Raw genomic sequence first — 23984 nt, forward strand, 5'->3', positions numbered from 1 at the left:
TTTACTAACAGCAGTGAGTTTATTTATTTGCCTCTTGTATATCCTGACCCTTGTTTTCTTTGTCAAACTTTGCCAACCTTTCAGGAAGGAAGTTCTGCCTAGGTGGGTACTTATTACCAGTCTAAGGGGCTATCTATTCTAGATAAAGAATGGTTTAGAGGACCACAGACAAAGGGGTATTTTGAGATCCTGTTGATTAACTTCCTGATTATTTCCATGCTGCTTTAGTTAATCTTTAGAGTAGAGCTTCATAATTTTGTTAGTATGACAAATTCAAAACAAATAATCATTACAGTGAAATCAACTTTAAAATCAATCACCATTTGAATTATTCATATTTCTGTATTTGTTCATTCATGTGATTTATTAAACTTAAGTACAAATATCTTTGGGAGACTAGATACCTAATCACAAAGAATGTTCAAGACTGTCTAAACCACTACAGGATAAATAATAGCAAGAAGGGAAAGTAATAAACTTAGAACTGTAGTGATATATGAGCAAAGGCGGTAGAAACTATGAGAGAAAGATATAAGCAGTTTATGAGAGGCAACCAGCTATCAGGTTGGAATGAATTGTGTAAGACAGTATTTTATGTAAAGGGATTTTTGACAACAGATCCTAAAATAAGATCCTTTACTTAAATGGCTCCCTATATATGCCTGTGTCAAATAACGACAAACAACTAAAACTTTACCCTCATCATACTTCACTGACACTGCCCAGACTACTGAGAAGGGATTTAAGTTATTTTTTTTTTTAATTTTATTTATTATTTGACAGAGAGAGACACAGCAAGGGAACACAAGCAGGGGGAGTGGGAGTGGCAGAAGGAGATTCCCTACGGAGCAGGGAGCCCGACATGGGGCTCGATTCTAGGACCCTGGGATTATGACCTGAGCTGAAGGCAGAGGCTTTAACCCACTGAGCCACCCAGGTGCCCCAAGATTTAAGTTATATCTCCATATACCCACTGCTATGGAAAAGCAGGCATATTATAAAATACACAGCCTACAAACTATACAATAATAATAACCTTTGGAGAGGTTCTTGATCGATCAAAAAAGTTCCATGCTCTTAAAAAAGGAGTGTTTATTTAGATCCAGAGGTAGGTTTGTTTGTCTTAAATTATTTTACACTGATAAAGTGAAAATGTGGAGCTAAATAATATCAATTACATCATATTTTTAAATGAATGGAGTTTTCCTTATATAAATATAATAACTCTGAAAAGAAACAAAATGTGTTTTATTGTTCCCTCAAGAGTGGAGAACTGGATTGCAAAAGGCAAAAGGAGAAGAGAGTTTCTGTTAAATACCTTTTTGTAATTTGTGAATTTTGAACTGAATAAATATATACCTCTGCTAAAATTAATTATTTAATTAAGTTCCAAGTATAGTATAAAGAACCAGGAGTCCAGGTTATGATGCCAGTTCCTACGTTAACTCACTACAAAGTTCCCTCACCTACAAAATGACACAATGGTTCCTTCCAGAGCAACTGTTTTATAACTTTCAGTAACTACTGAAAACGATGCTTTTCAAATAGCTTAACTCTGTTAGACAATGCAATTGTAAGCAGACTATACTTAGAGGCTCACAGGCCTTGCACAATGTATCTGTGCATCAATAGTTACAAAATTTCCATGCAGTTGAAAACCCAATCTTCACTTACACTATTGCTCCTAAGGATCTGAAATGCTTTGAACACTTTTTAAGTGGAATAGTTTAAAATTTTTAATTACTAAAATAAATGTTTGTTAACCCTCAATCCTATGTTTGACAATAATGGTAAATGTTCCAAGTACAAAATAATACAAAGTCTCGTACATTAAAACAAAAGCCTAGAATGTAAGCATCATACCTCTGCCTCCCTATCAGGATTATTAATGGCTTCCCTTATATAAAACATGAAAGTTAAGATAAACTTTGTCTATTCGTTTTTTCTTACAGATATTTCCAACATTGTTTTAGTGCTTTAAAAATAACATTTTCTGTAAGTAATGTATGTTTCATTGTAGAAAGTTTTAAGAAATATGGAAAAGGAAAAACAAGAAAAAAATTCCATTACCACCAAAGGTAGTAATCATTAACATATTTGTACAGATAAATAGGCACAGTTTATAAAATACGTATTTGCAAAGAGGAGAACTTGTAAATCCTATTTTATAATCTTTTTCTTAACACATTTTAAACTTTCCTCAATTTACTGAACAGTAGTCTACAATATAAGCATAATTTCCTCCACTACAATAAGTATAGTAGTAAAAAATCAGTGTTAGAAAAGCATTAGTCGGGGCGCCTGGGTGGCTCAGTGGGTAAAGCCTCTGCCTTCGGCTCAGGTCACAATCTCGATCCTGGGATCGAGCCCCGCATGGGGCTCTCTGCTCAGCGGGGAGCTTGCTTCCTCCTCTCTCTCTGCCTGCCTCTCTGCCTACTTGTGATCTTTGTCTGTCAAATAAATAAATAAAATCTTAAAAAAAAAAAAAAAGAAAAGAAAAGCATTAGTCGCCGTCAGCCTAGGTAAGTGCTGATGGTTGCTGTCAAGTTTCTATCCCTACTACTAGAAAGTTGGTTTAGGTGCAATGCCCCACGAACTAATTTTCCTTCAAAATAAAACCCCTTTGGAGTCAAAGATTCTACTGACATATGTCAAAATTCTATTATAAATATTACCAGTCACTTCAGGTTCTTCTGGGTTGCTTTCTTTCTAGCTTATCTTAGAAAACTAAGAAATAGTTTTAAAGTGTGACTTTGTTCTGTTACTTGTTGGCTTGGTCCTATTTAAGTGGTTTAGTATTGAACTGTCTTAAAACTGTAAAGCACCCAGATAGATGACATTCTGATGGGCGCTATATAAAGTGTGAAATAAATGTACTTACGGATTTTAATTAGAAGGCGAAACAAACTACAATGAAAGGAAAAACAATGATGTTGTAGCTATTATACACCCAGGTCCTTTTAACTTGGGTTTGGAACTTGCTTTACAAGGTCCACCTTAAGTTATGAACTATAAGGTAGGACTAAAAAACACAAACTGGACTACTGTAGGAAAAAGAACAAATTTTAATATTGATTTTACTCTATTTATAAAGTTAAAAAGCAGGTTTTACACTTAAAAGATGAAATCGTCAACAGGTGTCTGTTCACTTGCAATTAGTAAAAACTTCTGGCAGAAATATACCATGTAGTAATCACAATGACCTTGGATTGTGAGATGCTACTTAACCTTTGGCAAAAAAAAAAATAATGAAGCAGTATGATACTATGGGGGTTTATAAGAAAGGTCATTATCACAGGCTAAACATATATTCTCCTGGAACATACAAGCATGGGCTTGTCTGTACCCAATCAAAACACTGGTAGCTTATTTCATACTCATTAAACTTTGCAGTTTTCCCTGACTTATAAAACAATTTTATTCAAAAGCAACACACCTCAATTCTTTGAAACAAAAGGTTTCACTCTGATGAAGATTTCAAATGAGTGACTGCTGCAAAAGTAAGTGTCTATAGGTGTAAAGTTATCAGAGTGTGACCCAGGCTTAACCATGGTTAACTGTCAAAGCCACAACTCCCCAAAGACAATCATATGACAGAGCCAGGTTTCAGAAGGCGAGAAGCAATAGCTACTATAATGTCTTTGTCCTGTGTGTTCTATTTAACCAAACATGGTATTTCTGTCCATTTAATTAATCTTCAGAGAAGCAATTAACGATACAGACACAGGTTGTGGTGCATTTAAAAATACATTTAAAATAGTCTTTGCAGACAATGAAGATTTATGTAAAAACAATGAGACATGTGAATGATACAAAAAAAAACATTAATCACTCGGGAGGATATTAAACTCTTGCATTAACTGGAATAATGGTAGCTGACATTAGAACAAGATATAAATGAATCAAAAGTAACAATACAGATACATGTTGTAGGGTTTATGTGGAGAGTAAACCAAAAAAAGGCAGAAAGTTTTCATTATCATTTAAAAGGAAATGTTTCTGTCTCTTATAGTGTATCAATTATCCCATTTTTAATGCTGAGAAATGTCCACTAACCAATCAATAATGATACCCCTAATGCACTCTACCCAAAACTTGTATCAGTCCTTTACTACAGTGTTAACCATACAAACCCATAAGGTACTCTCAAGATAAAGACTCTACTATGCTCCCCAAAAGAGTACCCTCAAACTATGTTAGGTAAGTTTAAAAACTCCACTAAAAGCGGACTCATAAATGAGCAAACCTAATTTCTGCAAGTGTTTCCATAATCTTCTTCTCAAGCACAAGAAAAATTAACTGCAAACAAATTAAAATGCTAACTATTAGATCTTAAAATGGCCATTTATAATGGGCTTTTAAAATTAAAACAGTTTTAACACATTATCAAATACAGGGATTACCTGGATAGATGGCTTGTTTAAATGACCCAGATTTGAGGTTGTTTGTCTTGGTTCATGTCCTAAGACCATCATATTAGCATTGATCAATCTGAAGGCATCAATAACAACCTGTAAAAATAAGGTGTCAGGTCAATTCTTTTTAAAAAGCAAGTGATGATGCCAAGCAACAGTGGACAGGCATGATCAACTTGCATCTGTTTCTGGCCTATTTCCAGAAAATCATTTAATTATAATATTAATAAAAAAGAACCTCCTGCTGACTGTGCCATCAGCACACCACCCTCTATCTTGTAATGTAAGGTGACACCAATTATTGCAATTTTCATGAAGCAGTAAAGAAAAATATTAACTTTGCATCTTTATTATTGAAATACATCATTATTAAACTTACACAGCAAACAGCCTCCATTGGTGTGCATATGTTTGTCACCTAAATTTTACCTAATCAAAATGAATGACAAAGAGAAACTAAAACTGAAAGTGAGCACAAGCTAAGGGACCACATGTAAAGCCCAGCCCTGTCACATCAATTATACTCCCACAGTACTTGAAATGACAACAAAATTACAGCCAGCAAGGCACTTGCTCCTGTATTCTCTTCTAGTCAGATACCTTTTACTTCTTGTGACTATAAAAGACTTTATACCTTGTCTGATGGCCTTAAATAGCCAAGCCACTGTCAAGAACAGGAGGCAAACACAAGAAAACCAAGGTCATCTGTGATTTAGGCCAGGAACACAGTATAGACTGAGATGGCCATGAGTTCAGAGTAAAGACATAACGATAGGTATCATCTTTTTCTAAGTGTATTCAATTTCTGTATAAAAAGAGTTCAAACTTATGTAATAAGGTATCATCTGTTAGCTCTTATATATTAAGATATTTAACAAGAATCACATATTATCTGAACACTTTGTTCTGTTCATTATCATGGATTTGAAAGAACTCGTTAAAGTTTTTAAATGTGAAGTTTTATGTAAAGCGCTGGGACTTTAAGACAGATGCTTCTTTCCGGGAATTTAAATCAATTACCTAGAGAATAAACTCAATACTTCTGTCACATAAAAAAATCTTAAAGCAGGATAATACATTTTTCTAGATTTGCCTTAAAAGTGCTTTAGCAGAGATTAACATTATAAAAGTTATCATCAACTAAACTGTTTCCTGTTTCCATATAGTTTGAGTACAGCTGAGTAAGTAGTTGAGTAAGAGGAGAAAAGCAAATTTATTTTCAAGTTAAGCCAAACTAAATCTAATCAAGTCTGAAAAGTATGTTTGTAGGAAGTATGTATACATGCTGTATACTAAAGAACAAGATCTAAAGAAAGAAAAAGTCACACTTTCTAAAAGGCTACCACAGAGGGTCAAAAAATAGTATAAAGGGAACAAACGACCAAAAAGCATTACAAGTGTCCACTCTGGCAGGCCAACAACAACAACCACAAAAATCAACTATGAAATTTTGCTTTTATTTCTAACAGTTTGAATTTCCCCAGAGTCCTCTTGCCTCAAAATAAAATCAAGTATTCCCAGAACATACATGATTTAATAGTTTGTGAAAACTCCTTTTTCTTTCTATATAACTGTAATTCAGACTTAACTTTAACATTTATATATAAATATGGCCTGGGTTTATACTTCTTGCTTTTACTTATATTTTTGTCATTTATTTTAAAAAAATAATAAAAATAGGTACTAATATTAGACATGCTTTAATCAGATATTATCATACTTTTTTAAAAAAGATTTTATTTATTTGCTTGACAGACAGAGATCACAAGTAGGCAGAGAGGCAGGCAGAGAGCGAGAGGGGGAGGCAGGCTCCCCACTGAGCAGAGTGTCCAACGCGGGGCTCAATCCCAGGACCCTGAGATCATGACCTGAGCCAAAGGCAGAGGCTTAACCCATTGAGCCACCCAGGCACCCCAGATATTACCATAATTTCAAACACTTGCTTAAAAATATAGAAGTAAAATTTTCTACTAAAAAGCACTTAAATTAAAATGTAAAAAATAAATATATAAAATGTAAGCAAAAGATCTTTTTTCAGATTTTATTTATTCATTTAACAGAGAGAAACAGTGAGTGCGGGAACATAAGGAGAGGGAGAAGCAGGCTTCCTGCTCAGCAGGGAGCCCAATGTGGGGCTTGATCCCAGGACCCTGGGATCATGACCTGAGCTGAAGGCAGCCCCTGCTTAACGACTGAGCCACCCAGGTGCCCCAGAAGTGACCATTTTAATAGATGTACTTAAATAATTCAGGATTAAGAACTGCCACCATTTAAGGACTGTGGTAAATTTAAGAGCCAAGCATCGTTTTAGCCCAATTGTTCTTAGAATACTTTGATTCCATTTTAAGATTTCAGTAAAATCATTTGCAGGAAAAAAACCAATCCTACAGAACTACAAAAATTCCATCACGTATCACAACAAAATGCCTATATATTGTTTTATACCAAACACTTTCAAACTAAAACAGCAGGCAGCTATTTTACATGCAAAAATCTCCATAATATTTCTCTGGAATATTATAAGCAGGTGTGAAACTTCATAAAAAGGAAATGAAAATACCAGCTAAGTAGGTATTATGATCAGTCAGAAACAAATCTAAAACAGAAAAATTAAACTCTATTAAAAAATGAGAAAAAGTTTAAAAATATACTACTCAAATAATAAATGATGGCCTATGTGAAATGACATGCTTAGATCTATGACAATTCCTGAATAGCAATATGATAGCCAATAGAAAAGAATGCTTTAACTACACCAAGATTAAAGGAATTTGCTGCCATTGCTATAGCAACTGTCTTAAGGAAACTAACATGTTCAACAACCTGCAGACCAAAATTAGATTTAGTACGCAATAAAAATATAAATATGGCAATATAGTCTACATTTTAATCTGCACAATTTTATAATTGCCTTTTGCACTGTGAGAATAAGTGGGTTCCTTCTTTAGAGCAACCTATCAAAATAGACTCATTAATGTCCAGTGCACTAATGAGCAATGGGTGAAGAAGGTGTTAATTATGCCACAGTAAGATTCAAGAAAAAGCCCTGGTGAGCACTTGGAGGTGTGTATAAGCTGAAGGCGTTTCTCCATGTTTATGTATTTACAGCATGATGCAACAGAATGACAGCAAAGTGGTCACTCCATGGATCAGAAAGGAAATCTTAGATACAATATACTGCAAAAAGAACCCCCAAAGATTAATTAAGGTATGGGGAAGGGGACAGGGGCAAGAATCCATTTTTGGAGCTACATGAATCTTCTGAACAGTTTGTTTTGAAGTATACATACATTAAACCAGTCCAGTTTACAGCTTATAAATCCAAATAGTAATGTAGCCAAAAACTTTGCACAAAACTACCTCATTAATATGTAATAACAAAAACTTTCAAATGAAAGTATAAAGATTATTTTCAGGAATGTGATGCTAGACTTTTATAATTCCTTTCCATGCTGAAGTCCTATCTACCAGACTGAATCTCTATCCACCAGCCTGACCATTTAATTTTTTCTGGTACAAGTGCCTTGAGACTTTTCAGAGGTCACTGCAACAGTAGACAGCTTATAACAAAACCATTAGCAGTTTGGCTAGCTTAGGGAAACCTCTTACTTTCCTTTTTTGTTTATTATCACTGCATGAATCTGCAGCATATGATAGTTTATAATTTCTCAGGCTTGTTAAATTCATGTTAAAGGTCTGTTTTCTTGTTGAATAAATTTTGTTCATATAATGCTGCCTATTTCATACACTCAGTCTTTAATAGCACCTTTGGTCTATGCGCAACTCACAGATCAAAACAGAGGACTAAAATAGGGGTTGATGATGCTATTTACATGTGTGATTCCTGCTGTCTTCTTGTTAGTAGCTTTAATATAATAGAAGACCTTGTCTGTTTTGTAATTAACACATCTTTACTGGAGAGATATTTGGAAGTGATTGCTGTGAATATACTGGTTAGTAAAATAAACACAATCACACACCACTTTCTGTTATCAGACAAATTTGTGAATTGTACACATTATACTCCAGATCAACAAACTGTGATATAACAGCCAAGTAGAAGACACATATTTATATAACCCTTTATTTTTCTGAAAATATGTATTCACTCTGACCTTGCAAATATAATTAGCTTGTGGGATGTGCAGATTTCAGTACCATGGTTGCTTTACTAATTGCAACTCTTGGAAATAGATACTAAATATTTGGAAGCTGCCAATACAAAATAAAAACTGCATCTTTTTTGTACATCTGTCTTAGCTTATAAAAGCAAAATAGTTTTAAAAACAATACTGTGCTCCATATTTATTCCAAGCACACCCAAGGGTCAATAACCTATCATTTCATTTTAATAATGAATCTGATTTAGGACTCAAAACTGTAATTATTTTCAAATTCCGTCTAATCCATAATTTTTTGGCTTCTTTCTCTCATGAAAGTACAGTTTACCCAATATGCCATTTATTTTCAAATTCATATTTTCATATCAACTGCTAGGTCACTGAGAGACTAGACTAAATTTCTAAAGCATCAATCTATGTTTCCCAATTTTTCCATTCAAAGGAGGCTATATTGTAAAGCTCCTAAAATTAATACAAAGGTGTCAGAAAGAAAAACGCATAAATACTTTTGGCAGTAGTTACTATAATTATAATCTCTCCATCTCTGTCTCTGTCTCTGTCTCATAACAGTAGCTGCCTCAGGCATTTCCAATTGCACTTATATTGAAGTCAATGACTATGGAAAGTGCTTATAAATAAAATGAACTGAATTTTTTTTAACAAAGCTTGAAAGAAAAATTTTAAGACCTCAAAATCAATGTCATATATCAAAAAAAAGAAAAAAGTTGTAATTCAGTTACCGGTTACTACATATTTAAAAACATAAAGTCTCCAAATGACTATAAAAAATGCTAGGTGTAAAAGAAAAGCAGCACTCCATATCAAATACCCTTTATCACCTAGAAATGACCTATTATCAACTGCTTAGGTTGTTTCTAGATTCTTTAAAAATTAAGGGTGCATTTGACCCGGGAAGTACTGTGGGGGTTTGTGACCCTTTCGTTACTTCTGCTGCCATGCACTGCCAAGCATCTATAAGAGAAAAACATCTTCTGTCTCTTGTAAGCCCATAGCATAAAAAATTCAAAGAAATCTTACTTTTTATGCCATTTCCAATGAAAAGCACTAAGAACTAAAACTGACTCATGCCAAATGCATATCACTGAATTGCTGTGATTTCTTAGTCTCAAGTTTGCAACACGGAAATTATTTATAAAATGTCAATTTTAGCTCTGGAAAAGAAATTCCTATGTGTATGTACATTTTCTTTCTTCATCCTTGGAGAACTGCTTACTGTAGCTACAGATCTGTAGTACAACTTCAATATACTGGGAGAGAAGGGGGATGGGGTGTAACTAGCATAATTTACTTTTTTTTGACAAGTGAAGACATGCATCAAAATTCAAACAGTAAAGCCACAAGTTCTGAACATGTATGCCTAATGAAAACAAATGGATCTTAAGAAACTAGTATGGCAAAAGGTAATTAGACATTTTTAGATTCATAAAACTTTATAAAAAGAATATAGTTAAATCATAAAAGTTCAGAAATTTGGGGGGTATGCACATAGTCAGTCTGGTATAGCTACTTAAATGCTTGAGCCACTGGAGTCACAATCCTGCCTAAGTTACAATTCTGGTTCTACCACTGGCTAGCTCAGCAATCGGGATAAGTTATTTACGCTCTCAATGTCTCCATTTGCTCATGAACGACACCTCACAGAGCTGGTGATAAGATTAAATAAAATACATGTATACCTGCCACTGTAGTTCTTAGTGTTATTAACTGCGGCAGTCACAAAGCCTCAGACCTCCACCTCCATTCAACAGAAGCTGCTGCAGAGAGAGCATAGCTGACTCACCACCTCCACATGCTACACCTTTGAATCTTCTCGGAGTTCACCCCAGGTCATGTTTCCCTTGGGCTACTCCCAGCCAATGACAAAGTGGGGGTACTAGAAACTAGGCATTCCTTCCAAAGAGAAAGCATTCCTCTAAAGGGCAACTCATCAGTCTGGCTGAAACTTTTTCAGAAACATGCTGTATAGCCTGAGTCAGTTCCTACCTTCCCAATTCCACCCAATTCCCAATTCTACCTTCCCTTTCTCCTTCCACAGGGTCACACCTGTACTGCTGTCCCCTGTGTCTATCACAGGTATTTACCCAAATAAATCTCTTGCATAGCTAATCCCATTTGAAACCTCCTTCTTGGAGCACCCCAACTGACCTAGTCAACAGAGCAGAGTACTGTTAGTGCAACAGAGTGCTAAAGTTAGAAAAGAGCTACTCCCAAAACTACATCAGAATTATAAATGTGGCATCCATAGACACTTGACATATGAAAAACATCAATAGAAAATTAGGGAGGGGGCATCTGGCTGGCTCAGTTGAAAGACCATGCAACTCTTAATCGTGGGGTCATGAGTTCAAGCCCCACACTGGGATTGAGACTACTTAAATAAAGAAAATATTTTTTTTTAAAGAAAATATTTTAAAAAGAAAAGAAAATTAGGGAGAAACATTTAAAGACATCTATTTCCTTAGAAAAATTCCTAATTAAAGTTTTTTTTGGGGGCGCCTGGGTGGCTCAGATGGTTCAGCATCTGCCTTTGGCTCAGGTCATGATCTCCAGGTCCTAGGATCAAGCCCCGAGTCAGGCTCCCGGCTCAGTGGAGATGTTTCTCCCTCTCCCTCTGCCTCTCCCCCTGCTTGAGCACTCTCCCTCTCCCACATAAATAAATCTTTAAAAAAGAAAAAAAAAAATTTTTAAGTATACAGTTATACCAAATTATTATTATCTTTTAAAAAGTCACAATATCCCTAGAATCTTAACACTCCTGCATAACAGATATTTCTGGACCATGACAAATACACACTAAACTTAAAAACTGAACTAGACTATTTATGAGCTACAAGAGACTATCACCTCTGAGTCACTGGTCTGATACCAACTTAGAATACCAATTCTATCTGGTGGCTACTCATCCAACCTATATAAAATGAACAAGTGACTTCAGACTCCTTTCTGGTATAAACACTAAAGCAGTACAGTTGGTATGCTTCTTGATAGTTGCCCCAAAAGGAAAGAAATAAAAAGCTTTAGAAACTAAAAGTTAGAGCTCAACCATGTTAACAATTAACAAGGTGGTAAGGCAGATGGATAAGGGGAATAAAGGATTTACATACATTGCTTGTGCTTTAACATCATCTTTAAGAAAAATGCAAACCACCATCTCTCACTAGGCAAGGTCATTTTTGCAAGAAAAATATTTAAGAGTTAATACTTGGTTGTGTATCACTTTTATATATTTTTATTGAGCTTATTAATTATTGTACAGAAATTACCTTGTGTAAGCCTCTGAAATACTGAGAGGTAGGTATTAATATTCACAACTTATGGATGAGAAAATGGAGGTTCAGAGAACATGGAAAAATGAAATGAGATGACACAACAAGCAAAGTGATACCACTATGATTTGTACATACACAGCATGCCAAAGCTAGTACTCTTCATCACCAAGCTATTTGATATAACACTTTCTCCTAACACAAAAGCAAGAAAAGAGTACTATTAGATTCAGTTACTTGACAGCAATGTTTGTATATTATTCGCCATCACATATCCATTCCCCAGCAGAGTACCTGGCACACATAATATGGTACAGAATAAATATCTATTGAAATCAAGATATCCAAAGAAAGCATTTTATATAAAGTTTTACCATTCATGTTTATTTTTCCCTCAAAAACAGGGGAGAGGGCATTTGTTTTCTATAAAAATCTAATCACTAGGTTTACAAAATACACACTTTCCATTTCTTTATCACTGATCTGTTCTGAATTCATAAAATACTCTCCCATGGCATACTGAACTGAAAAACCCAAACATCAGAAAGCACTGATCTGTGTTTAATTTAGAACAAAACTCATCCAGTAAAGCAATTTGGAACGTAAAAAGTGGCAGTGGGTATCTATTAATCAGCTTACTAGCCGTCTAAGAATAATCACTGAGGAATGAACTAAGACCTACAAGAATATCTAGCTTCATAATCAATCTTAACTTCTTTAGTAAATTACAACGATAAGAACATATTAAACTTATTAAAATATATAGGCTATGGAAAGGCTTATATAAAGTCATAGTTTGGATTTGTTGGTACAATACTGGCATTAACAGGGAGTAGATCTTGTTCTTTATGTCTACAGTGTATGCCTGTGACACAGTAGTCATCAGTAAAGATCTGGTGAATGACCAAGCATCAACCCCATCATTAGACTGGCGAAAGAAAAGTATTTCAGAATCAAAAGTCAATAAATAATTTTCTTATAGATAATGGGAAGACTTTTAAAGGTTTTCCTTTATCTTTACTAAAACAGCTTAATTTGAATTAATTTGAAACAGATTTCTATCACTCAAAATACATAACAAGTACTAAACAATAATAAAGTAGCTCAAAGACTGTGTTATTAACACAGAATCTTTAAACTATAAATTAAACACAGAAACTATAAATTAAAAGAACTATACTAAGAAGTGTTAGTTCTGTATAAGATTTATGTTTCTTAGAACTTCAAACATAAAATTGCTTTAACATTCCTAGCTGACAATTTCTGATAATAAGAGTGTAAAACAGGAAGCAAACAAAAGATAATATAGTAACCAAACTTGTTCCAAGTGTTGGATGGGTATGCTCACAGAGCTATATTAGGAGTGGAAATAGAATTTTTATGTGTCCTATTTTCTATTTTTCTCTTGCAATCTGGAAAACTAGATGAAGAAAAGGTGTGTGTGTGTGTATACAATCTGAGAGTAGGACTATCAAGCCCTAACTGACCCTTATGGGATACTGATCAAAAGAAAATTTTATGAATAACAGGTATTCTAAATATCTTTCACTATCTTCAGCCTATGGCTATACCACCCTGAATGCACTCAATTTTGTCTGATCTCAGAAGCTAAGTAGGGTCAGGCCTGGTTAGTACTTGGATGGGAGACATTAATCATTTCAAATGCCAGAATTTTAATGCATTTATTTTTCTCTCCATCAGCATGTACTAGAGAAATATGTCAGAAAAATATTAAGTGCTCAATAAAAAAATCAGCTAATTCAGAAGAGTCTTCTTAAATTAGGAGGTACAAAACACAAGGCGAAGCAAGTTTTCATTCCTTTTGTAGTTATTACCCTTACCTTTTCTTTTTTTTTTAAAGACTTTATTTATTTGACAGACAGAGATCACAAGCAGGCAAAGAGGCAGGCAGGCAGAGGGGGGGGGAAGCAGGCTCCCTGCTGAGCAGAGAGCCCAATGTGAGGCTCAACCCCAGGACCCTGAGATCATGACCCGAGCTGAAGGTGGAGGCTTATTAACCCACTGAGCCACCCAGGCGCCCCTACCCTTACCTTCTTAAAGTGAGCAACACAGTTACAGACTTGTTCTTTAAAAAAATTCTCAGAAATATTCATATCCTATATTTTAAAATAATAATAAGCTAGTTGTTAATCTATTTAAGTAGCAATTAATTTAATCTTGAGAATAAAATGTCATTTATTGCACATCTCCTATAAAGCATGCACACTATAATCACGACATATCACTTCATAATACTAGGAGATGGGTACTAAAAACCCTGATTTATAGATGACAAAATTGAAGCTCAAGATTAGATAACTTGCTCAAAGTCATACCATAAAGAAGAGATAAAGAGATAAAAATGGGATTCGACTGAAGCCCTGGTCACAAAGCTTGTGCTCTTCATTACTCTATGGCCTGCCTTTACGATACGTATTTTTTCACAGTAAGAAGAAAAAGCTAAGACAAAACTATTTTTGAGTAGTTTAAAATCTCCACCACCTTAAAGTTTCTAATACAAAACTTTTGGATAAGTAAAATACTTGCCCCGCCCCCTTACCCTGAAAAAAAAACTTTATAAATCTCTGAAAAATAATAGGTAAATGCTCATAATATTCATTCTCTAATTCTTTCCTCCTATATTTGATTTACTTTTCAAAGCCCCATCTTTTTTTTTTTTTTTTAAGATTTTATTTATTTGACAGACAGAGATCACAAGTAGACAGAGAGGTAGGCAGAGAGAGAGGAGGAAGCAGGATCCCTGCTGAGCAGAGAGCCCGATGCGGGGCTTGATCCCAGGACTCTGGGATCGTGACCTGAGCCAAAGGCAGAGGCTTTAACCCACTGAGCCACCCAGGCGCCCCCCCATCTTTTTTTAAACAAAATACTGAATAAAGACAACAATAACACCACCAAAAACTATTCATTTTACATTCTAATATATCTGTGAAAAAAGCATTAACAAAGAGGTAAGTAAGTATACCACCTGGAATAGAATTATTTTTACATTCTTCTCCAGAAAGACAAATTTCTCTTTTCGGAGTGATGTCCTGCCCACCTATCAAAGCTCAGTTCAAGCATCACTCATTTTGTGCAGTCATACCAATTTCTCTCTTCTTCTAATTTGCATTTACTATGATTGCTATACAAGTACTACTTTATTGCATATTGGCACATACAAGGTTCTGAATAAGTATTTGTTGCATTAGTTCTCTCTCTAGCAACCAATTTAACAATTAACAATTGTTAACCAATTTAACAATTAGTTATAGAAACAAAGCAGTATCAGTGTAATTTGTATTCTATCAGTATTTAACAATTTAACAATTAGTTATAGAAACAAAGCAGTATCAGTGTAATTTGTATTCTATCAGTATGCAATGTAGGATTATCAGCACATAATTGGCAGAATGTTATCTGGCTCACTAGATGTATGTTATCTGCCATACACTAAATGTATACGACTTATCTTCTCAAAATGACCAAGACTGTTGTTTTAATCTACTTTATATACCAGAATCATGAGCACACAGACACATTATATGTACTTAAGAAATACCCGCTGCTAAGTTATTTCTGATCAGACTGAATAAAAACTTCTCAAGAAAATTCAGCCAGTGTGAAGATTTATATGGACTAAAGGGTCATTAGTGTTTTTTTTTCTTTTAATGTTTTCAAAATAGAGAACAAACAAACACAAAGATTGTTACCAGTTAGCAGATAACATATGAACATTTTACTGACAGAAATTGTGATAAGAATACAGGTTCTCAAAAGTAGTAATAGTTGCATGGTAGTTTTATAACTTTGCACAAAGTCATCATTCTTTTTGCCCTAAAGAAGTATAATCATATTATAAGCTAAGTTAACTTCTAAATCTGCTGCTGGATCAAGTCTAGTTGTGGGCTGAATATACAAGATAACAAAACTTTAAGTAAGAGGCTGCCACTTTACTACTTGAGAAATGAAGCTTAAAATATCTGAATATGTACATTTTACAAATAAACTAAAACAGAATTTTAAAAACTATTCACTAAAGTTTAGAGTTGAGCTCATCACTAACTTCTATATAGCTACTCTCCGTTTAAATTATACATATTATCATCTTCCACCTTTCAGACATTTTTTAACATTTTTAAACATTTACAGGATTACATAATATACAGAGGACTATGGATTCTTTATTATATAGTATATTTAATTATTTATGTAGGTCTCAATTTTGGTCCTAGGGATGTTGCAAAAGCTGAGAGGAATGAGTCTGTCTAAACTGCTTTTTAAAATAATCAACAAACACTGTATGAGGAAAATCATTTAATATGTAGTAACTACTATAAATAGCACAGTGAACTATTGAGAACTTAGATAAAATGCGTAGCCCCTTATCATGACTTACACTGAAGGGAGTGATATCTATCTATATAAGGTAAGAAAAAGTCTTGCAATGACCTCTAATACTCATTTGCCAATCCCGAGTTCCTCTAATTACATAGTTCCTAATTGTCTACTATTAAAGAGTCAGTAAAACAGCTTGAGCTCTGAAATTTTATAGACCTGATTTATATCCCTGTTCTGCTGCTTAATAATGCTATAATTTTGGGCAAAATAATCTCTTTGACCCTAATTTTTTTTTATCTTTTCATTGATAAAATGGAGTAATAATGGGATCTCCAGAATTACTAAAGAATACATGAGACAACTTGAAATATTTATCACACAATACCTGGCACACAGCAATAATTCCATAAAAATATAATCAAGTCGCTATAAAAGGAAATCAAACATCATGAATTAATGAAATAACAAAGATTCAGTGCTTACCTAATCACTCAAAAATAGATAATATTGGGATTTATAAAAATGAAAATATAAAATTTACAGTAAAGAGGTATTAAGTGAACAGTCTCAACTTCAATAATTTACATATAGATTGTCATTTTAACTCCTGATCTAATCATTGTCTTACTAAATATTTTGACAGCTTTGATAAATTACATGCAGGGAAGGGAGAGGGAGAGGGAGAATCCTATGCTATTCTTCATTTTTCATAAGCTTATATTCTTGTGTTTAATATTTCAACTAGAAAACTTTGGCCATGGGTTTACTAGCATTTCATTTGGCTCATAGTTCTGGGAGGTCCTGACACTAAAAGAACCATAAATTTTAACCAAACTCAAACATCCTATAGATGAAGTTACATTACTGAGAAAGAATTGGATCCTTAATTCAGGTCATGAAATTGTGTGAATCTACATGCTAGGTACAAGAAGTGATGTGAATCATCAGTGATAGGTATGTATACTAAATTTTTCAGAACTATTTTTTCATGACTATAAATCTAGATAGTGATACCTATGATTTTATGAAGTAATTTTAGATAGGTTATTTTGAAAAAATAACTACATTTTACCAGATGACAAGTCATGTCACACAAGTGTATTTTTAAAATTCATTCTTTTAACATGAATAATGTTTATTTAGAAATAAAGCAAATTCCAGTTATATAATATAAAACTGTCCTTTAAGATGCTATAAACAAGATAACTAAAAATACATTATTTATTTTGTTTTGAGAATGTCTTCTTTTGTTGTATTTAAGTTTATATTTTCCTTTTCAAAGTGGCCACTGTCACGAGTCAAGTATAAAAAGTCAGATACACTAATATTGCAAAATAGAATTCTAATTATATTTAACATTAAGCTTCAATTATTTTTTGTAAATATTGTGGTAGAGAGACTTAATCAGATAACTGTTATATTTCTAAAATGTTAATTATTACTTAAATGAGTTAATTTGAGTTATTAAAAAGGTATCTTAATTATCAGGAATTAGATTTAAGAAGTATTATACTGTACTCTAATTCATAAAACTAATAAAAGTCAAGGATTTTCTACTCTTTTTATCAGTACAGTTAAGTAATAACATACTTAGCTAAAAAAAAGTAAACTGAAATATAGGTATACGCAAATGTCAGAAGTAATCCACTTTGAATTGTCTAGTGTTTCGGTTTCTATTATTGTTTTTGTGGCTAGATTCCACCTCTGAAAAGCTAAATCATATGTAATAGGATCATGATTTAGAGAAGACCTCAATTTTTATTCATCATAATAATATGATGTCAGAAAGTGTTCTACTTCAAATCATGACAGATAAAAACTCCATGTTTAACAGCCATATTTAGTTTGTTTGAGCTGGTGAGCAGATGTAAATGTAATCCGCAATACTAGCAAACTCCAAGTCTGATAGATGATAGCAAGCTAATATTTATTTTTAAGTGCTCTAAAAATTATTTGTAAAAGCTGCATAAAAAGGATTCCATAAATGTATTGTGATTTTTTTTTAACAATTATTCTACACTACAATGGAAGTACATGCTCAAACAAGACACCTCAGCAGTATTTTAAAGCAGTAACCACCTAGCCAATTTCTCTATGTTCTGTAGTTTTTCTAATCCACTCTCCCTGTGGTTGAGCAAAATCGAATTGCCTCTCACATTTGCAGACAGCTCTGTGAAGGTGATAATAGAGCTGCTCCCTGCTGTCATGAGGCAGGAAATAGGAAAATGGCATATGGGGCTAGAAAGAAAGAAATAAAAAAAAGAAAGAAAGAGAGAGAACGAAGGGAGAAAAAAAAAAGAACTAAACAAGAACAAAAGATTTCAACAAAGAACAACTATAACCCAATATGCTTTGCAAGTTAATCTCTTTTCATAATCATTTAGCATATTTAATCATTCATCTGTGTCCTCACTCCAAAAATGCGAATGGCTGATACTAAGTGTTTAGGTCAAGTTTTCATTGTCTAAAATATTCGCAAGATCCAATTCCAGAATATGTCCTGCACAAAGTCTGCAAAACAGAGTGTCCTTAACTAGATACATAAAATGTGCCAATCCCAAATTCACCATTCTAAAATAAAGGAAGGTAGAACAATGTTTATTAAAATACTAATAAAATGTGTACAGCAGGCTTTTAATAAGGTTGAACATTGCTAAACCTATGAAATACAAATTTAAAAATAAACATTTATGATTAGACAATACCTGATTAAAGTAGAAACAAATCTCTAAGTAGTTATATTGCTAATAATATTAAGATGACACATTTTTCAACTTGTACAGGTTTTTTTTTTTTTTTTCAAGTACCCAGACAGGGGTTTTTTGTGTGTAAGAATCCTGCTTCAAACAAAAGAAATTTTAATTTAATGTATTTGTAAACAGAATGTGGCAGTAGATGCTAATAAAGACAGAATCTACTCTACCTTTCCTTTTACACTCTGAATGGGATCCACAACCACTGCCACAGCTCTCTCCGACAAGGCTTCAAAGCTCTGCTGAGTGTTGATATCCACACCAGAAAGCCAACAACCAAAGCCAGGGTGACTGTGATACCAACCAACAACCATCTCAGGCCTGAAACAAAGAGGGCATTCGGCGGTTCAGAACAGAACAAGTAATACACATTTATGATAGGAAAAGAAACAACACACTAACAGGGTATAAATTAGGAAGAGATGAACAACACACAGGTGTGAAAAAAGCACCATTAGAAACACTGAAATCATACACCATATTATCCAGAAAACATGGAAATGAGTACGCATGACAAAGGAGTGCTATCATTAAGAGACGCACATTAGCAGTGGTAGATAAGGCTTTCAGTTTTTCACCTTGTTACCACACTTTCTCTGAGCCAGTTTTACCCTTTCAGCATTCAAGTAAATATCTACTCTTTAACTCCTTAGGTCTGGGAGTTGGATTTTCCATGCAGAGTACAATTTTAACAATGGACACCAGGATCCACTGTTGTGAAAGGATTAAATATCAATTAAACCAGCAGTAGAACTAGGAACTCAGTCAAAAACCAATTTGCACTGTTCTGCTCAGCTGCTGAGCCTTTTGCTAACATTAATTTTGAAGTTTCTTCCACAGTAGAAGAATTTGAGCAAGAGAATGACAACTATTGAGATTTAACCTGGGGGGAAAACTTGAAGAATATTTGAATTCTACTTTTTCTTCCTTTAAAAATCATAGGCTTAATATAATTAAATATTCAGAATCTTTTTCAGTTCCAATACGTGGAACATACAAGCTCTTTCAATTGTCTAGACAGTAACTCCATATGCTAAAGAGGATAGCCCAAGCTTACTATATTATGGTTGGGAATTTTAACATGAGGCAGTTTTCTCATTGGCAAATTTCTCTGATTCTAGAAGAAAGAGATACTAGCTAGGTAGGTGACATATAGCATTGCAAGTAATACTTTTACATTAACTACATGACTTTTTTTCCTAGGTATGATATTCATAAACATCAAGATTTCTGAACTACATGTCTAAAAATACTTCCCATTATTCCTCTATATAATCAGTTAAAATACTTACCTTCCTGTCTGCTTCAACATATCTAACATTTTGGCTTGGAACACTGGATCAACTGCCTCCACACTGACACCCTGGTTTAGACAGAAAGAAACATAATTGGCTTTCAGAACTCTGAAAAAAGACCCACAGACATTTATTCACTCTACATGAACAAAAAGCTACCCCCAAATCCTCTACACATATTATTTTGGGATACCAAAGTAATTTTTTAGGTTTAGATACTGATAATTGATTCCCATTTCCATCAATTATAAGCCATACTTTAATGAAACTTCTAAAACCGCCAAGTACCAAACTGCTGTTAGCTAACGAGTTAAGACAGTTTTCAGGATCCTTTAAGAACTTATGGCTATGGCTACCCATATGTGCACACGCATGTGAGCACACACACACAACTACTACTACCAGAAATACCAAATAACTGAACCAACTATTTTTGGTTAGACCTACATTGGCAAGCATACTTTCAAATGCCATCTCTGATACCTGATAAGCACTATGTCCCTTCCATCCCATCCAAAGTTTTGTTAACTATTCAACTATTAGAATAATCAACAACCTGAAGTCTTCTTTTTCCTCAGTAATAGAAATACTTCAAAGAAGGAAAATAATTTATGAATTTCCCAGAGTGGCTTTTTTTTGTTTTATTGGTGGGTGGGTTGGGAGGGGAGGAAGTTCAGTGCCTCAGTTAGAACTATTCTCAATTTTGGCTCAGGTCATGATCTCAGGGTTGTAAGACTGAGCCCCACATTGGCTCCGCACTGGGTGTGGAGCCTGCTTAAGATGCTCTCTCTCCAAGGCATCTGGGTGGCTCAGTTGGTTAAGCTTTTTACTTCGGCTCAGGTCATAATCCAAGAGTCCCAGGATCAAGCCCCACATTGGGCTCCCAGATCAGCGGAGAATATGCTTCTCTCTCTCTCTCTTTCTCAAATTAATAAATTAAAATCGTAAAAAAATTTTTTTTTCTCTCTCTCCACTCCCACTTCCCCCATTCCCCATTAGAGACAATCTATAACCAACTCTTTTAAATATTGCATTACCTTGCTAGTTCAACCAAAAAACCCTAGAACATGGAAGAATTAAAAGCATTCATGTCATCTCTCCAATGATAAATCACTGCCATGTTAGCTCTACAAGGCTTTCTTCTAATATCAGGGATTTAATTCTAATCTATCCCAATAAACCAGTTAACATAAGCACTTCCTTCCCACCAAAACAAACAGTATTTGAATTCCAACTGAGAAAGCATCCTCAAGAACAGGGGTATACAATCTGTTGCCTATAGGTTTTTTACATTTTTAAAGGGTGTTTAAAAAAAAAAACAACAAACCACAAGATTGAAAGAATGAGACAGAAACATTTATCTTTACAGAAAGCTGACTCAGGCCAGAAGAAAACCCTTCTAATCTACTACACAGAATGAACACAAAGATCAAAATCTTCTACTTCATATTGTCAAACAAGTATTTACAAGGATATAATGTTAACAAAGTTTAAGAACTCCTTATTATAATTGATAAAGACCACAAGTAACAGCAATACTAGTTAACTTTATTATGTTTTTCATATTCTGATATGAAAGATAAAAGATAAATACAGGTAAAAATAGCCTAAGATATAAAAATAGCCTTACTTTAGATAAATCTAAATCTTTAGTTAATACACAGAATATTTCCCTATATCCAAATGTACAAAATAAACACAATGGATAGCCAGGTGGACAAAATCAGCAGATCTAAATTAGTTTACCTAAACAAACTAGTCCATTTGGAGAAAAATTTGCATATTTGTCTATATTTTGCATTATTTAGAAATACACTGCAATCTGTAGTAACTACTCTATTTAAAATGCTGGGGCCTCTCTTTCTCTCTATGAAATAAATAATAATAAAGAAATAAACCTTTAAAAATGGGGCACTTGGGTAGCTCAGTCAGTTAAGCATCTGACTCGTGATTTAGGCTCAAGTCATGTTCTCATGGGTCCTGGGATCAAGCCCCACACTGGGCTCCACACTCAATGGGAAGTCTGCTTGAAATTCCCTCTCTCCCCTTCCTCCTACCCCTCCCCTAACTCAACACGCGTTCCTACTCTCGCTCTCTCTCTCAAATAAACAACAATAAATAAAACCTTAAAATGCTTGGGCATCTAGGTGGCTAAGTCGGTTAAGTGGCTGACTCTTGATCTCAGCTCAGGTCACGGTCTCAGAGTCATGAGACTGAGCCCCACATAAGGCTCTGCCAAGCATGGAGTCTGCTTAGGATTTTTTCCCTCTCCCTCTACACTGCACCCCTCAGCATGTACTCTCTCTGTATATAAATAAATAATAAAAACATAGGGTTGCCTGTGTGGCTCAGTCATTTAGCATCTGTCTTCAGCTCAGGTCATGAGCCCAGGGTTCTGGGATCAAACCCCGTGTCTGGCTCCCCTGCTAGGCAGGAAGCCTGCTTCTCCCTCTTCCACCCCCCCCCCCGCTTATGTCCCCTCTCTCACTGTGTCTCTCAAATAAATACATAAATAAAATCTTTAAAAATATACATATACATATATATATAACTTGTTTTACTCTATTATCTATTTTATTGAGGTATATCATTAAAAGCCTCAAACAAAGCAAACAAGCAAACAGCTTTACGACAGTTTCTTTAATCCAGTTATTTTATAAAGCTCAGTAAGAGAAATGTTGCATGTTACAGAAAAAACAACCATCAGAACAATACACATACTATATTTTTCTAGGCAAAAAGATGAGAAGGATATGTGTGTAGCTTTTTGTAAGAAAAGCAGAAAGGTTTTTTGGCCATTTTCTTTAGATCTAAATGCACACCTTTTTACACAAGTCCAATGCATTAAACAAAACAGCAAAACAAAACAAAAACCCTTCAGAAAGCATAATGCATTCCACACAGGTAAAGTAGATGACTTCCAAAATTTGTATGTAGTATACTTCCTCTATGAAGAAATTACCAGCCTGGGCTAAAGAACTAAAATTTACCACAAGTTTTTGGTTTCTTTAAACTTAACATTTGAATATGAAAAGCTTAAAGTCATTTATCACCAACAAAAATTGGGGGACCATATTTCAAATCAAAAGGAATAAAACATGAGGACTAGATAACATATGTGAATTAAAAGTCTAATTAAGAGGGTCTCTAAAATCTTCTGAATGGAGTGTTCAAATTAATACCCTACTAGTTTACAGTAACGAACTTATAAGTCTGATATTCTATACTAGTTAAAGCTGAAAGTATGAGTTAAGGGATTTAATGTTAGCATCATTCAGTTTGTGGATCTATAGGGAATTCATGATGCATTTAAAAGATGAATGATTTAATTCCATACAGGGTATAAATTTCTATCATTAATCTTATGATGGATTCTTCCTATCAGGAAAAGAAAATATAATGTGATCAAAATTATTTTGCATAGGAAAAGGAAAGAGAAAAGAAACACATTTACTTACAGCAGGCAACCATAAAAAGTACTCACTGTTCCTGACTGTGGCATAGCAAACACATCAATCACTCTGACGGTGTAATCATCAACAAATTCTCCAAGCATCAGACCCATAACTTCCATGGGAACTCCAGCCCGACCATGCTTTAACATCTGTAAAGAGCAAGATAGGTAGATAAAAAGCTTTAAGATCCTTGGTACTTTTTATTTTTTTAAATAACCTAAGTTTGTTTCAGTGGAAATGAAACACTCCTATTTTACAAATGCACCTAGAGCAACGACTTAAGTTTGAGGGTTAACATAATAAATATTCCCAAGTAAAAG

At 34.2% G+C, this 23984-nt stretch overlaps 1 protein-coding gene across 1 annotated transcript in view; it reads right to left on the reverse strand.

Annotated features, from left to right (window-relative positions):
* The window catches only part of PSMD14 (proteasome 26S subunit, non-ATPase 14), a 102974-nt gene that overhangs the window by 21533 nt on the left and 57457 nt on the right, over window positions 1-23984 (reverse strand). The window contains exons 6-9 of the mRNA XM_080799328.1: window positions 23694-23813; window positions 20207-20277; window positions 19085-19235; window positions 4404-4511 (exon numbers count right to left, since the gene is read on the reverse strand). Coding sequence (XP_080655454.1) covers window positions 4404-4511; window positions 19085-19235; window positions 20207-20277; window positions 23694-23813 — 450 coding nt within the window. The remainder of the gene's footprint in view (window positions 1-4403; window positions 4512-19084; window positions 19236-20206; window positions 20278-23693; window positions 23814-23984) is intronic.

Source organism: Martes martes (assembly GCF_963455335.1).
Source record: "Martes martes genome assembly, chromosome: 3".
In the NCBI taxonomy this organism is placed as follows: Eukaryota; Metazoa; Chordata; class Mammalia; order Carnivora; family Mustelidae; genus Martes; species Martes martes.